This window comes from Haliaeetus albicilla, chromosome 14 (genome assembly GCF_947461875.1).
Source record: "Haliaeetus albicilla chromosome 14, bHalAlb1.1, whole genome shotgun sequence".
NCBI lineage: Eukaryota > Metazoa > Chordata > Aves > Accipitriformes > Accipitridae > Haliaeetus > Haliaeetus albicilla.
This window is the reverse complement of record NC_091496.1, coordinates 2,133,188-2,147,527: the sequence shown is the minus strand read 5'-3', so window position 1 is coordinate 2,147,527 and position 14,340 is coordinate 2,133,188. Positions and strand designations below refer to the sequence as shown.

General features: G+C 47.1%; 1 protein-coding gene across 1 annotated transcript in view; it reads left to right on the top strand.

Moving 5' to 3' along the window:
* LOC104321903 (collagen alpha-1(VII) chain-like) overlaps nt 1-14,340 on the top strand; it is a 132,774-nt gene that overhangs the window by 43,275 nt on the left and 75,159 nt on the right. The window contains exons 12-26 of the mRNA XM_069801526.1: nt 422-568; nt 768-887; nt 1,516-1,674; nt 2,878-3,006; nt 3,324-3,473; nt 3,724-3,861; nt 4,307-4,453; nt 5,997-6,116; nt 9,150-9,296; nt 9,450-9,653; nt 9,978-10,117; nt 11,274-11,397; nt 12,399-12,542; nt 12,850-13,040; nt 13,531-13,662. Coding sequence (XP_069657627.1) covers nt 422-568; nt 768-887; nt 1,516-1,674; nt 2,878-3,006; nt 3,324-3,473; nt 3,724-3,861; nt 4,307-4,453; nt 5,997-6,116; nt 9,150-9,296; nt 9,450-9,653; nt 9,978-10,117; nt 11,274-11,397; nt 12,399-12,542; nt 12,850-13,040; nt 13,531-13,662 — 2,192 coding nt within the window. The remainder of the gene's footprint in view (nt 1-421; nt 569-767; nt 888-1,515; nt 1,675-2,877; nt 3,007-3,323; nt 3,474-3,723; nt 3,862-4,306; nt 4,454-5,996; nt 6,117-9,149; nt 9,297-9,449; nt 9,654-9,977; nt 10,118-11,273; nt 11,398-12,398; nt 12,543-12,849; nt 13,041-13,530; nt 13,663-14,340) is intronic.

Sequence of the window (14,340 nt, the reverse complement as noted above, 5' to 3'; positions counted from 1 at the left end):
CCCAGGGCTGGGCAGAGTGCGGACCCTCTTAGGGGACTGCTCGCAGACATATGTGGCCGTTTGTGTGTTGTTATCTGATTTATTTTCTTTGGCCTGCAAAGCCCTGAGTTGCCTTGATCTATTGGTGATCACTGAGGAATGCCTGAGCAGCTGTGGTTTATTTCTACCTGCATATACATTAGCCCCTCAACCAAGGTTTGTGCTTGGTTGCACTAAGCCCTACCCCTACTGTCTTCTGCTCGAGGACCTTGCCAGCACACATGCAAGCCAGGAGGATGAAATGCCATTCAATCTGACGCACTGTGTGGTTCTCAAGTGGTTGTTTGCGTGATTGCCCGCCGCCCTCCCAGGCAAGGAGACCCAAGGAGGGTGGTCCTCCTTGGTCTGACCCGAGGGAGCCAGACACCATTTCCCTTTGCAGAGGGCAGCGTCCAGGATGTGAACCTCAGTAACACTTACAGCTACTACATGATCCAGGGGCTGCAGCCTGGCACAGAGTACACCGTCACCATCAACCCTATCTTCGGGGATGTCGAGGGGCCGGTGGTGCGTGGAAAAGCAAGGACGGGTGAGTGCCCTGCGGCAGGGGTGGGAGCCAGCCCAAGCAGACACGGATGGGGGTCAGGCTGTGCTGGTGTCATTTGTAGTCAGTCCCCCCCCGCCTGTCATCTGGTGCAGAAAGCAGTCTGGGTCATTACAGTTTTGGGGAGTCAGTTTTAGAAGGTTTTGGGAACTTGATGCAACCGGGCAACTCTGCTCTCTTGCAGTGGCATCGAGCACCGTCCAGATGCTGAAAGTGAGTGAGATATCCATCAACAGCGCTCTGGTCTCCTGGGACTCGGTTGCTGGGGCCACCGGGTACCGAGTGGCTTGGGGTCCTACACCAGGTAAGATCCTGCTCTCCTCCAGCCTGCATCACCTCCACGTCCTTCTGTAGGAGATAAGGCACTGGGAACCTCAGGGATGGTGGTGTAGGGGCAGGTCCAGCTCATTAACTGCTCTGAGCAGCCTCTCCCACAACTCCAGGGTATGAACCAAAACCAGAAATTATTCCTGGATCTGACCCACAATGCCAGCAAGCAGGGTCCCTGGAGCAACCACATTCAGCCTGACCCCAGCCCAACACATAGAGCAAGAATCCTACACACACCACCGTGTCTGGTCCTCAGGGAAGATGGGGGTGCAGGTCATCTAGCACAGGGGCTTTGCAACTCCCTGCAGATGCTCTACAGAGCACATGCCCACCTTACTGTGAGCCCTGGATGTGAGAGCTAGTTTGGTTCCTTCGGTTCCTCTCACCTGGTTTGGATCCTTTAGTCATTCGAATTCCCAAATAAATAACCATAGAAAAACTCTCTCTTGCCCCAGTGCACACATGGGTGTCCTATAACAGAGGTTCAGTTGGGTCGGAGATGGACTGTGGGGGAAAACATGGTGTCTTTGAGTATGCAACAGAGCTGCTTTCCAGATTCTTCAGTGTTTATCTTCTTCTATTTTATTTTCTGTCTTCCAAAGAGTTCTTTGGCAAAGACCGACCTCGCCAGCTGGCCCTCAACAAGTCGATCACAGCCTACCAGCTCCGCAACCTGGCCCATGACACCGAGTACGTGATTTCCCTCTATGTGCTCTTTGGCTCGGTGGAGGGACCAGGGATCACGACCTCAGCCAGGACATGTGAGTACAGGCAGGACGTTCAAGCGGCTACCACAGCACACAGCCCTTGCGTATCTGGTTCAACCTCGTGTATCCCTACAAAGGCCTTACACTGTACCTCTTGCACACCACTCCCATCATCTTCCTCTCATGTCAGGGGCACCATGGTGGTGGCGGTCCTCTGCCCTACCAACCTGCTGTGCCTGGTGGGTGAGACCGTGAATCCCAAAGGCTCTAGGTTTTCTGCCTGGGAGTCTTCAGGTGCAAACTGGAGTCAATGTATGCTGCAGTGGATCTATTCGTGTGCTGTAGGCTTGGGCACAGCTTCAGATATGAACTGCCCAAACTGCTCACTGAGCTTCCAGGCATCCCGAAATCCAGACCAATGGCCAACGTCTTCAATATTGTCAAAGAGGCCAGCTGGAAAAGAGACAAGACCTAGGTAAATTCTGCTGTAGGGAGCCATAGGGAGAGGAACATCCTAATGTGGTCCTTTCTGCCTGGTGACAAGGGCTGTCCCCTGCCTCAAAGAAGGGGAGACTCCAAAGAGCTGTGCTGGAAGATCAGGTTGCCCAGACAAGAGGCAGCAGATGCAAATTCTTCATGTAAAATAGGGAAGGATGGTGGTCTAGTTGATGGCCAGAGCTTGTCCCTCTGTGTGAAAGTTCTGGGTTGCTGCATCTTGCGGGAGGGAAGGCAGCAATGCTGAGTGTGATGATCTGAACACAGAGGCAAGATTTGCACAGTACCAGGTGTATCCTTGGAGAGGTTTAAAAGTGGCAGAAGGTGACTAGCAACCCTGGAACAGTATGGAGATATTGGGCTGACCCTTGTGAAGAAGAGCACAGGCCAACACTGATGTTCAGCACCTGTGGGAGCTCTGGGTGGATGTTTCACCCTGCAGGCAGTGTAGGGGCACTGGGATCTGGATCTCATGACTCCCTGGATCCCTGTACTGCCTGCCCTGGGCTTGCAGAGGTGCTCCCACCTGGATCTAGAGCAGAATATGCTCCTTGGTGCTAAGGGAAGTAGGGTGTACAAGCACAGCCCAGTCCTCAAGCAGTACAAACTGGCGTCTCTCCAGGTGAGGATGATGAGACACTGAGGATAAGCAAAGATACTGCTTTTAACCCTTTTATATAATTTTGGCCTCATTATACTGCCAATGAGGAGCCCTGTTGGACAGTAGTCAGGGCACTGTCTAAAGCTGTCCTCACCTTGCAGCTCCTCTTGGCTACGTCTCCAATTTCAAGGTGATGTCCTACACCAGCACAAGCCTGTCTATGGCCTGGAGTGCCACAGCAGCTGCCACCAAATTCAAAGTCACCTGGAGCCCTGTGGGAGCAGGCAAAGGTAAGCAGAGACAGGGTGGACATGCTCATTCCTGGCACAGACTCATGTCTGTGGCCACAGCCATGGGAAGCACCTTTCCAAACTCCTGATCTACTGCCTGGGGTAGGAAAGAGATCTCACTATTGAGAAACGTGGTCCTCAGCCTGCACCCATGGGTGATGGATCCTTCTCTCTTTGTAGTCATGCTCTTCTATTTATGAAGATAATCCCCAAAGCTCCAAAACAATAGTACAGCAAGGAATGGCTGTTTCCTTTGAAGGAGATGCCACCAGCCTCACTGGTGAGCTACAGGCTCTGAAGTATCCCTTTTCTTACAGAAAAACAAGTTGCCAAGACTCAGTACCTGGGCAGTAGAGTGTTGGCTTACCGGATTGACCACTTGCTGCCCAACACTCTGTATAAAGTCAGCGTTCGGGCTGTCTTCAGCAAGACTGAGGGGCCAGAGGTGACTCTGACTCACCGCACAGGTATGTCCTGGTAGAACAACCCTCTGTGTTGGGATGCAAAGGCTGGATTCATGGTCTTGTGCATTGTATGTTGATGGTGGAGTGACATGAACAGCCTTCATGGCTGGTAGCAATAATCCATGGCTGTTCCCATGGCTAGGAGTGGACACATCCTTCTGGCTTGTTAAACAGGTTTGGCATAGGTAGGCAACCTGGTGCTGCGTAACTTGAGCTGTTACTTCAGACATCTTATCCTGGTTCATTTTTGCAGCATCTTTTGCAGACTCCAACCCCATCCAGACCATCCAAGATCTGAGGATTACTGACACTGGAGTGAATAGTTTGAAGCTGTCTTGGAGGAGGCTTCCTGGCGTAACTCACTATAAGATATCCTGGGTGCCATTTAATGGTATGCAACCTGGTCTCTTAGTCAGGTGTGGTATGAGGACAGAGCACAAGGAACCCCAGGAAATAGGAGTTCAGCTCAGGTCATTCCTTTTCCCACAGACGATCGGGGTAGATGGGGACCGGAATGTCTACAGGGGCAGGTTGAAGCCCTGTAACTGAGCCAGGTTTTAGTCTCTAACAAAGATATCCATTGGATATAACCATAGTTGGGATCTGGGAAGTCAAAGAAGTGGTTCCTTTCCAGCAGCCCATGTGATGCCTTTGTGACCAGATCTCTCACCTGCCCATGCCTCAGTTTCCCCATATGCAAAATGAGCTCATAACACTCCTCCCTGGCCAGGTCCCATAAGATCTGTGTGAGGAACCTTCTGTAACAATGATTGTTAACAGCAATTACCTTGCCCTTTCTATGTACAGAGTGGGGTTTTTTTAATGTCTCCTCTTAGGTGGCTTGGAAACCTCCCAGCTGGTTGCGGCAGAGACAGTCTCCTTCACGATCCCCAGACTGAAGGAGAGCACCACATACACCATCTGCGTGTCTGCAATGATCAGGGACCGGGAGGGAAGCCCCACGCTCCTCACAGCCAAAACCTGTGAGTACAGGACTGCTGGACGGGGACAAGAGCATCTCCACATTAGTGCTGGGGGCTGTCCCTTCCTAGGGGCTGTGATGGGAGGTGAGGATGGAAAAAGAGCAATATTGCCTGGTAGACAACTTATTAGTTCTCAGGTCCCACCAGCCAGCATGCCAGAAAAGATGCATTGGTCCTTTCTTATTACTGAGAAATGTTGGGACTTTGCCTGTCTTCCCCTGCCAATAATCACCATGAGATGCTATTTTGTGACACATTATCTTGGAAATACCTCTTTAGTTACAGTATCTTGACCATTTCCAGTAGATTGTCCTGGTTTCGGCTAGGATAGAGTTAATTTTCTTTCTAGCAGCTGGTATAGTGCTATGTTTTGGGTTCAGTATGAGAAGAATGTTGATAACACACTGATGTTTTCAGTTGTTGCTACGTAGTGTTTAACCTAAGTCAAGGATTTTTCAGCTTCTCAAGCCCAGCCAGCGAGAAGGCTGGAGGGGCACAAGAAGTTGGGAGGGGACACAGCCAGGGCAGCTGACCCAAACTGGCCAAAGGGGTATTCCACACCATGTGACGTCATGCCCAGTATATAAACTGGGGGAGTTGGGCAGGGAGAGATCACTGCTCGGGAGCTAACGGGGCGTCAGTCGGTGAGTGGTGAGCAATTGCATTGTGCATCACTTGTTTTCTATATTCTAATCTTTTTATTATTATTATTATTTTATTTATTATTACTATCATTATTAGTTTCTTCCTTTCTGTCCTGTTAAACTGTTCTTATCTCAACCCATGAGTTTTACTTTTTTTCCGATTCTCTCCCCCATCCCACTGGGTGGGGGGGAGTGATAGAGCAGCTGTGTGGTGCTTAGTTGCCAGCTGGGGTTAAACCATGACATAGATAAAAGCAAACATTACTCATGACACTGTGGCATCATGCGACTTGATTGATGCTGCAGAATAGGCAGATTTGGAGATCAAATGGTGGAGAAAGTCAGGGGTGTGGAGCCAGCGCTGTGGTTTGCAGGAGCACTAGCATCTGGCACAAGTGAGCAGGCAAAACCTTCATTGCCCATCCCAACAGCTCAAATTTCACAGTTTAAAGAAACAGCCAGCAGTCCAAGCTGAAGATCTGCCAACAGTTATTTGCTGAAACTCCACCAAATCCCACCAGCTGAGGATCTGATCCGATTCAGCTTTCTGGAAAACCCTTAAAGTGCTGTAGGGACTCCTTCCTCTCACCAGAAACATGGTATTTTAGGAGGCAGAAGCTCTCCAAAGCTGTTTGCAGGCTAAAATGTGTTTCCTGGCTCACGCATCTTTGCACCCTGGGGTAGATATCATCTGAGAGATTCACCAGCAAATGGCGCTGTGGACAAGTATAGCAGAGATGTGCTTCGTGCTCATCATTTCTATCTGGACTTTTTGCCTTTGATTTCGGTGGGGCCAGGATTTATGCCTCCCAAAGGATGCATCAGCTTCCTTTCAGCTCAATCAAGCTTTTGGTGTAGCTTCTACCCACCCTAAGCTTTGTTTATTTTTTTTCCAACAGTGGATTTACCCAAAGTGACTGAGTTCACAGTGCAGGAGGCTGCGGAGACCAGTGTTTTGCTGACTTGGGCGGCTGTTCCTGGAGCATCCACGTACCTATTAACATGGCACTTGTCCTCAGGTAATGTTTTTTGTGTCGGGGGGAGGAAGGATGGCTTGTAATTTGGTCCCCTCCTGTGTGAGCTGCCCCGTCACCCAAGGGCATTTGAGGATGGAGCATGGATGCATCTGGCTTTCCCTGTGGTCTTTTTGATTCAGTACCTGGTCTTAGAGCCAGCTGATGCTGCAGAAGGTGCAGGTGGCAGGTATTAAAGGGGAAATTTCTTTCTACCGCCAGCCTTAAGTGGCTGCTGTTTCCTTCAAGTGTCACAACTTGTGTCTCCAAGAGCTGCCCAGTTTGACCTGGGGTAAATCATGTTGTCACTGTTGGCACCAACACTGTTCCTTCTTTTGAACCCATCTGGACCCTGTTTAGCAGAATAACAGAGGGTTGACCCTGAGGGCTTCCACACGTCATGTCCCTTCACCTCAGCTTCTTCATTTGGGTGAAAAAGAGGGGGGGAAATGGAAGCTGGCCCACTGAGGAGGCTCACAAGATGACCCATTTGGCCATTGCAAAATCCTCGGTGGAAGAATAAGGAGACGTGAAAATTGCTTAGGAGAAAGCCTGCTGGTTGGCATTATCCGTGTCTCTTCCTCTAGAGCCACTACCTGTCCATCAGGGATAGTTGTGGTGAACCAAAAAAAGGTTGCTTTTGGTCATCCATACAACCTTAATTCTTATCTGTTTAAAAGATTTGCTATTTGGTGAAGAGCTTTTAAAACTTTCTTAATCATTGCTCACAATTTCTAGTGTATATTTCTTTTTCCAATTGATTTGGCCTTACAGGGTTTGCCCTTTTAAAGCACCAGCTATATTATTTTTTCCTGGAGTGGGCTTAAACCTCTTTGAATAGAGCAAGTTTCCTGTCATTGTTGCTTCAGCCACTAACTTTTTGCTAGGGATCAGTTCATCTTCACAAGTCAATAAAGAAAACGAATCTGACACAATTCCCCTGTGCTCCCTGCAGTGCTTTTTGAGTTACCAGGTCATCAGCTTTAATTTTTTTTAACTCCAAGGACATTTTGATATTGGCAGCTTAAGACTTGCAGCATATGTCACTCAGGATGAAGTCTCCTGTGGTAACATCATTTTTTTGCTCTACATATTATGGATAAGTGATTAGGGAACTGAACATTCAGTTCTCCAGGGTGATTTAAGTGATCTAATGCAACTGTTCCCCTCCTGTGCCATGCTGTTAAAATATCGATCTGTAAGTATTCAAAAATCATTGGTTTCAGAGTTGTCAGAGGCCCAGAAATGGATAATACCATGTCTGACAGTCCCCCTGTGCCCTCACTCGATCGATCCTTCTGAAATAGGTTTATAACTATTGATTTAACATTCCAATCAGATGAATCTTGTCACCACGCTTCAATGGTACCAACGAGATCAAATTTATGCTCATAAGTGAGTAATTCCAATTTCTCTTGTTTAATTATCCAGGCTGCCAGCATTACTGTATAAAGGCAATTAAGAATTTTGCTTTTTTTTTTTTTTGTCTCTTGGTGCCTTTATTAATTTTCTTCTCCACAACTTGATTTTTTTTTCTAAATGAGTATTCATTCATTACCCAATTCCCTTGCCCCCCTTTTAAGCTCATTTAATGCCCTCCTCCCTGCTGGCCAACTCTAGCCAGCCTGCTCTATAAAAGATGGGGTCCCCTTCCATGCAGCTCGAGGTTGTCCCAGCTGTAGACCTCCTCTGTCCCGTGTTACACAAAACCAAACCCATGTATGTCAACAGGGCTCCATCCAGAGCCAGCCTTCCTCCCCCATGTGACAGAAAGGACCTCAGAGAAGTTCAGCTGGATGTTGACCTCCTCTCTCTTCTCTCTACCATCTCTTCACTGTTCTTGGAGCATCAAAGTCATGGTTTTCTTATCCATATAATCAACAGAAGCTTGTTTAGTCTTGCATTTGCACCTTGAACCTCACAGTCTCTTGTCCCTTACATTCTCTTGTCCCAGCTTCATTCTTCGTAGAAAATTGACCCCAGCAAAGACCATCTTCCTTCTCCAAAGGTTGCAGGTGTCTTCCTGCATGTGCTTGCCAGTCTTGTGCTGGGCATCCCTCCTCAGGTATGATCCAGGTACCTCCTACCTCAGTCCGCCAGCAAAGTCTTCTTTGTTCGGGGTACCCTGAGACCAGGGTGGGTGGTGGACTGTCAGAGATCTGTGCTTCAGCAGAGCTGTCAGCTTGTGTTTCCTACAGAGAATCACTTCAGACAAGGTAGCAGAGCATCTAAAACAATTATTGTTGTTTTGATTTGCCCACCCAAAGGGAGGGGAGAAGAGTTTGAGTCAAACTGCAAGAGGGATTTTTTTTTTTAAGGAGCAAAACCTCCTCTCCAAAACCTTTTGGGGGTAATTGAGAACATTTAATGAAAATGAAACACATTACATCAATTTAATTTCTTTCTGTAGAAACTGAGCTTCTTAAAATTTTTTTAAGTGAAAATGTTATTTCAGAATGAAAAGGTGCAAGTTTCACTTTGAACAGCATCAAAACTCATCATTCAGTATTTCCAAAATGAGACACTTATAAAATGTCAAAACATTATTATGACATTTTCACATATTTTTCCTATCATTTTAAATCAAAACTATCTATTGTATGCGACAAAATTTCTCAAGTAAGTTTGATTCTACTTTTCAGCAAACTTTCCATTCATTAACAAAACAGAATCCTGTTTCTATACATGCTAATCACTGCAAACCATTGGTCTATCACAGAGCTCAGCCTTGGACACCACCTGGACCAAATGACCTCTTTTAAACACTTGTACAAATTCCCATTTTTTCTTCCTGTTCATGTACTCAAGAACTCCCTTGTCAGATGCAAACAACATTATTTCATCTGGTTTAGGACCTAACCATTGCAGACTGCAAACATGTCTTACCAAAAGCCTCCGCTCCAAAGCCCAGGACTCATCTTGTCCCCAAGCTCCTGTTTGCCAAAGGTGGTGTCATTAAAAGATGGGATGTTACAGAAATGGGAGTTATTTTGAGTTTCTCTGGCTCCTGGTCAATGCATGTTTCTTCCTTTTTCACAGCTTCTGATCTTTCCCAGGAACTGTTATCAGCAGCTTCTAGATCATATCGAGTGACAGGACTGAGTGCCAAAGAAACGTATTTGTTTTCTATAAGACCAGTCTTTGGAGATACGGAGGGACCAGAGACAACACTCCTTGGGCAAACAGGTATGAAGGCTGGAGACTTGTGTTGCAGTTTTACCTAGGTAACTGCTATTGAGGCTAATTTCTTGGCTTCTCTGCCCTTCTGACACTTCGCTAGATAGTGGCATCATAACTAAAAGAGGTTTAAGAAACACCTTTTCTGTTTGCCTCTTACAGTGGGACCTCACAGAGAATCACCTGCGCCAATCGCTCCAGTGACTTCTACAAAATTGGATACGATGAGATCCCCATCCGTATCTCCTAGCAATGTGGGGACCACTCCTCTTCCACTGGCCACCACCACAACACTACCGCCAACCTCAGAGGTCCTACCATCGACCACTGTAGTGTCTGCACTGCTGACAACTCTCCCTGGACCAAGTGAGTGTGTATCCCTGTGTGATTTGATGATGACGTAGCAGTAGGTCAAAACCACCATGGGCCATGGTCTTCTCTGATCTCAGGAGCCAAAACTAGTTGTTATTCATTGAGTAGTGGACAATGTCAGGGAAAGGGAAGACACAAACCCCACAAAACACAGTGAAGCTCTCGGCGCTACCCTGTGGGGTGAAGGTGCTGCCTGCTCGCTCACCAACTCTTGGCATCACAAGAGGGATTGGGTTTGGTTTGTTGCTCTGAACACAAAGAAACATGCTTCTACTTTAGGACCCCCCAGCTTACAGAGATCCTCTCTTCCCTCTGCAGTCTGTGGCAAGCTCAAAGCAGACATTGGGTTCCTGGTGGACGAGTCCTCGAGTATTGGCCAGAGCAATTTCAATAAAGTGAAGGATTTCCTCTTCCGGATCATTTCCTATTTCCCTAAGATTGGGCCTGAAGGGACACAGGCAAGATTTTGTTATTCTATTTCCTGAAGGAGTTTTCCTTCCAAGCGTTCACCTTTTGCTCACCCCTGCAATGAAAGCAGTCTGTTCGCTCACATGTCATGGATCAGAAAGGCTAAGCACTCTGCCGAAAGACATGTGTGTGTGTCCAACAAAGACATGAATAAAAGTCTCCTAAATGTCAGCTTACTCATTTGGATATATTTCCATTTCTTGGTTATTTTTCCAAGACCGAGTTATCAGAAATAAAGCAAATTCCACACCTACTGAAATGCTGTCTAGCTTATGGAGCCCAGGGATGTGTCAGGTGCGTGTCCCCCTCTAGAACCCCATTTCTGACCACATTCAGACTGCTAATGGCTAGAGACCTCGGTGGGGGCCCAGGTGGGAGATGCAGCATACGCCAGCAGCTGCCTCCTCTAGACAAGCAGAGGACCAGATCCCTAGGCCACACTGTGAAACACCTCGAGGGCAAATGAAGCCTACAGCTTTAAAGGACAACTCAGCAAAGCCAATGGGAAGACTCAGTAGATAATTTATTTTGGGTCATTTGTGTTTAATTAATGTAATTGAACTAGCCCTCTGAAAGGGAGACCTGCATTGCTCACTTTCAGTTGATCAGGAAATGGGAACTTCTTGCACTCTTTGCTTGCAGATGGTCTTGAACGTTTAGGTACATGACGAAGTTACCCTGGGTTACTAAATAATTCTGGGGAGATGAAGACATTTCAATTTAGGCGGCTATCATATGAGCTGAGTAGCTGGCCTCCTTTTGCAGCCAACAGATATCAAGGGTTTAATTCAGGAGGGATGGGTGCTGCGGCAGGAGATGCTCCCAGCCAGCCATGAGCTGCCGAAGTGTGCTGGTCTCCCATTGGCCCTATGCTGTATCCACCAGCTGGTGCAGAAATCTCTGATGCCTTAGAGAGTCTGAAATAGTACTTTGCTCATCATTAAGCATATGGATTGTACCCTATGTGCCTGCCAACCTGACAGCCATTTTTGTGCCTGGTTTCAGCCTGCAAGAAATACAACCTCATTCCACTCCTGTTGCAACGCAACTAGTTGTATTATCTAATTCAAGGCAGCTTATCGAGTGAAGGCTTATTTGCTGTGTGCCTGAGGCCTCCACATTTTTTAACCCCCTTTTCTTTGGCAGGTTGCTGTTGCTCAGTACAGCGAGGAGCCCAGGGCAGCCTTCTATTTCAACCAGCACCGTGACCGCAACAGTGCCCTGAAAGCCATCAAGGGACTGAGCTATGCTGGAGGCAACACAAAAACGGGTGTGTGTGGCTGAGCTGCACACATGGGGTGGACCTTCTGGCCCAAGACAGAGGCTGGAGGCCATGGAAAATATTCGTCTGAGTGTTTTGAACCTATTTACTTGGTTAGAAAGTTATGGCCCAAAGTTCTTTAAAATTTGAGAACAGAGGATTGAATTTAGTTTATTTCCAGGGTTGGTCTTTCCAACTAGCCTGACGTCCTTTATCCATGTCCTAGTTTTACTGCTGGGTTTCTCTTCATTATTTTATAACCTTGCCTGCACTTGAGGGAGGTTTTTATACCTGGCTTAGAGACAAAGCCCATAAAAATTAGGTAAGGATAGTTGATGCTGAAACATCCTTATTGCCCACTATATGCACATTTTAATCAGCAAATTCCAATAGTTATTGCCTTGTTACCCTAACAACAAAACAATGGGCCCTGTCCTATTTTCATGGTGTGTCATGACATAATGTCCTTTGTTCACCTCTGTTGTACAAATAGCAGAGCTCTTCATTAGCTTAGCGTCTTGGAAATTCGGACACTTTTGTTTTATGTAGTTAAAAAGCTCAGAGACAGACAGCACTTTCCACCTGCTCATTCCCAGCAGGACAGTAGGCTATACCTGGTTCCCTAAAGGTACACGAGCAGTAAACATAGAATTGCAGAATGGTTTAGGTTGGAAGGGACCGTAAAGATCATCTAGTTCCAACTAGGCAGGGACACCTTCCACTAGACCAGGTTGTTCAAGGACCTATCCAACCTGGCTTCAAATCTCCTGAATATTTTTCTTTTTCCTTTCCAAAACTATCTGCTGAATTCAGCTTGAACCATTTCAGCCAATATCTCATTTACTGCTGTCTTCCCTCAAAAGACATTGCCCCAGCCTAGGGGCTGCTACCCATTTATGCAGCCACACTGAATGCCCTTTTTCCTCCATCTGTGGAAGGAGACCCACAGTGCCCACCTGCAGACCTAATACTTAGGCGGGTTTACACCATGTCTCTCCATGTTTGCTCAGGTCGTGGTATAGCCTACATGCTAAAGGAGTTATTTCAGTCCTCCAGAGGGATGAGACCAGATTTCCCTCACATGATGGTGCTTGTGACTGATGGGCAATCCCAGGATGACGTGTTGCCACCAGCCAGAGTAGCCCATGCTTTGGGTAAGAGTTGCCCTGTTGCATTTCCCTGAGGTCTTATTTCCAGGGGGTTGAGGGCGGTACGTTATGTGATGTGTGCACTTCGAGTGCATTGTTGGCTTTCTTCACTCCTTTGTCCTTTCTTCCTTCTGTTCCTAGCTTGGGTGTCTTGGTTTGCTATAACTCACACTTGCTGCTTCAGATGAGTTCTCGCGTGGCTACTGGAGTACCTGATCCCAGCAGAGGTTATTAACAGGAAGACTGTGATGAGGGGTTTGGAAACCCTGATCTCAAACATTTTTGCTTCCATTGAGTGAGCGATGTGTTTCAGGGATCCACATCATTGCTGTGGGTGTCTCAGGAGCTGACCCTGTTGAGCTCAACAGCATCTTGCTGCAGCAGAACCTCCAGAATGTTTTCTACATCAGCACATTCGATGACTTCCCCCAGATCCTCCGAGAGCTGATAGAAGTCATTTGTTCTGACCCTCAGCCTTCAGGGGCCCAGCTACCACCTGGGGAGGTGAGCTACTTCACAGACCTTTGAATATAAGCCAGCTTGCTTGGTGCAGGTCAGGCACTAGGGCAATCTTCTTCCCTGAGCAAAGTTTCAAAGCAACATCAGAACAGATTTAGGACACTGGGTCCAATCCTGACCTCACTTACTGTCCAACTCTAGAGATAAGGAACAAAATCTTTGAAAAGAACAGAGTGGAATTGGGGAAGCCAGAATACAGCTTTGAAAGTTTCGTTGCATAAGGCTACTGTGGGAGCAAAGCACTCAGATGTATTATAAAATCATTGCCCTCTTCTAACTCCGGTTGATGGGTCATTGGTATGGATGTGAGCTTGTCTGCAGAGTATCTACAGCAGAGATATTTTATGGCTGTTTCAATGAAAAGGTTGGTGATATAAAAGCACAGTGGCCTCTTGAAACATATTGAAGGTTGCTGTTTGATGTCTGGTTCCAAAACCTGGAGGATCACTAGTCTAAGCCAAACTCCACATTGTAGGTTGCCAGACATGAAGCCAACAAGCAATTGCCATTTGGTGAAACAGAGACCAAGCCACACATCCCTGATTCATCATCAGCTGAACCACATATCCAAAAAGAAGAGGAAGCTTGTGGTCCTAGGTGTTTAAAGGTGAGAATTAGTTCACTTGTGTCTGTTCAGGGGATTATATTTCAAAGAAACATTGATCACTGCTCTGATCAGGTCACTTCTGGTACCTGTGTGGTGTGCAGTGGAGTTGTATCAGTGTCAAGACCTTTAACTTTGGAAACCATGTCCATGTTTAGGGAGGTCATCCTAGAAGATGCTATTTCAGCATGGGAAATGCAGCAGTCTCCTGTGCTCCTTCCCAGCAAACCAATGAAATGCAGGTCTTCCACAGATCCTGCTTCATATCTGCCAGCCCGATACAGACATCCCAGATGTTCTGTGGCATCTCAGATAGATCTAGACTCCGTGTGAGCCACTGAACAGACCAACAAGCTGCCGCTGCTCCTTACTTCAGAAATTAAATGTTGGGAGGCAAATCTACCCACTCTCCTACCAAGCAGAAAGCCAGAGGACATGAAGAACAGTAGGACAGCCTCAGAGCCCATGTGCTGGTCCAGTGAGTTTACTGATGTGGCTGTAGCCAGCAAGACTGAACAGTCTATGTTAGCTTCACTGGAGAAAGTGAGGGTCTCTGTAGTAGTTGGTGGACAGCTAGTCAGTGTGGTCAGCAAAGTCTGGTCACGATTGAGTTCATAGGTAGATGTCCACACTGGCAGATTAGCTCAGATGGTGATGTTCATGCTGTGGCAGTCTAAAATG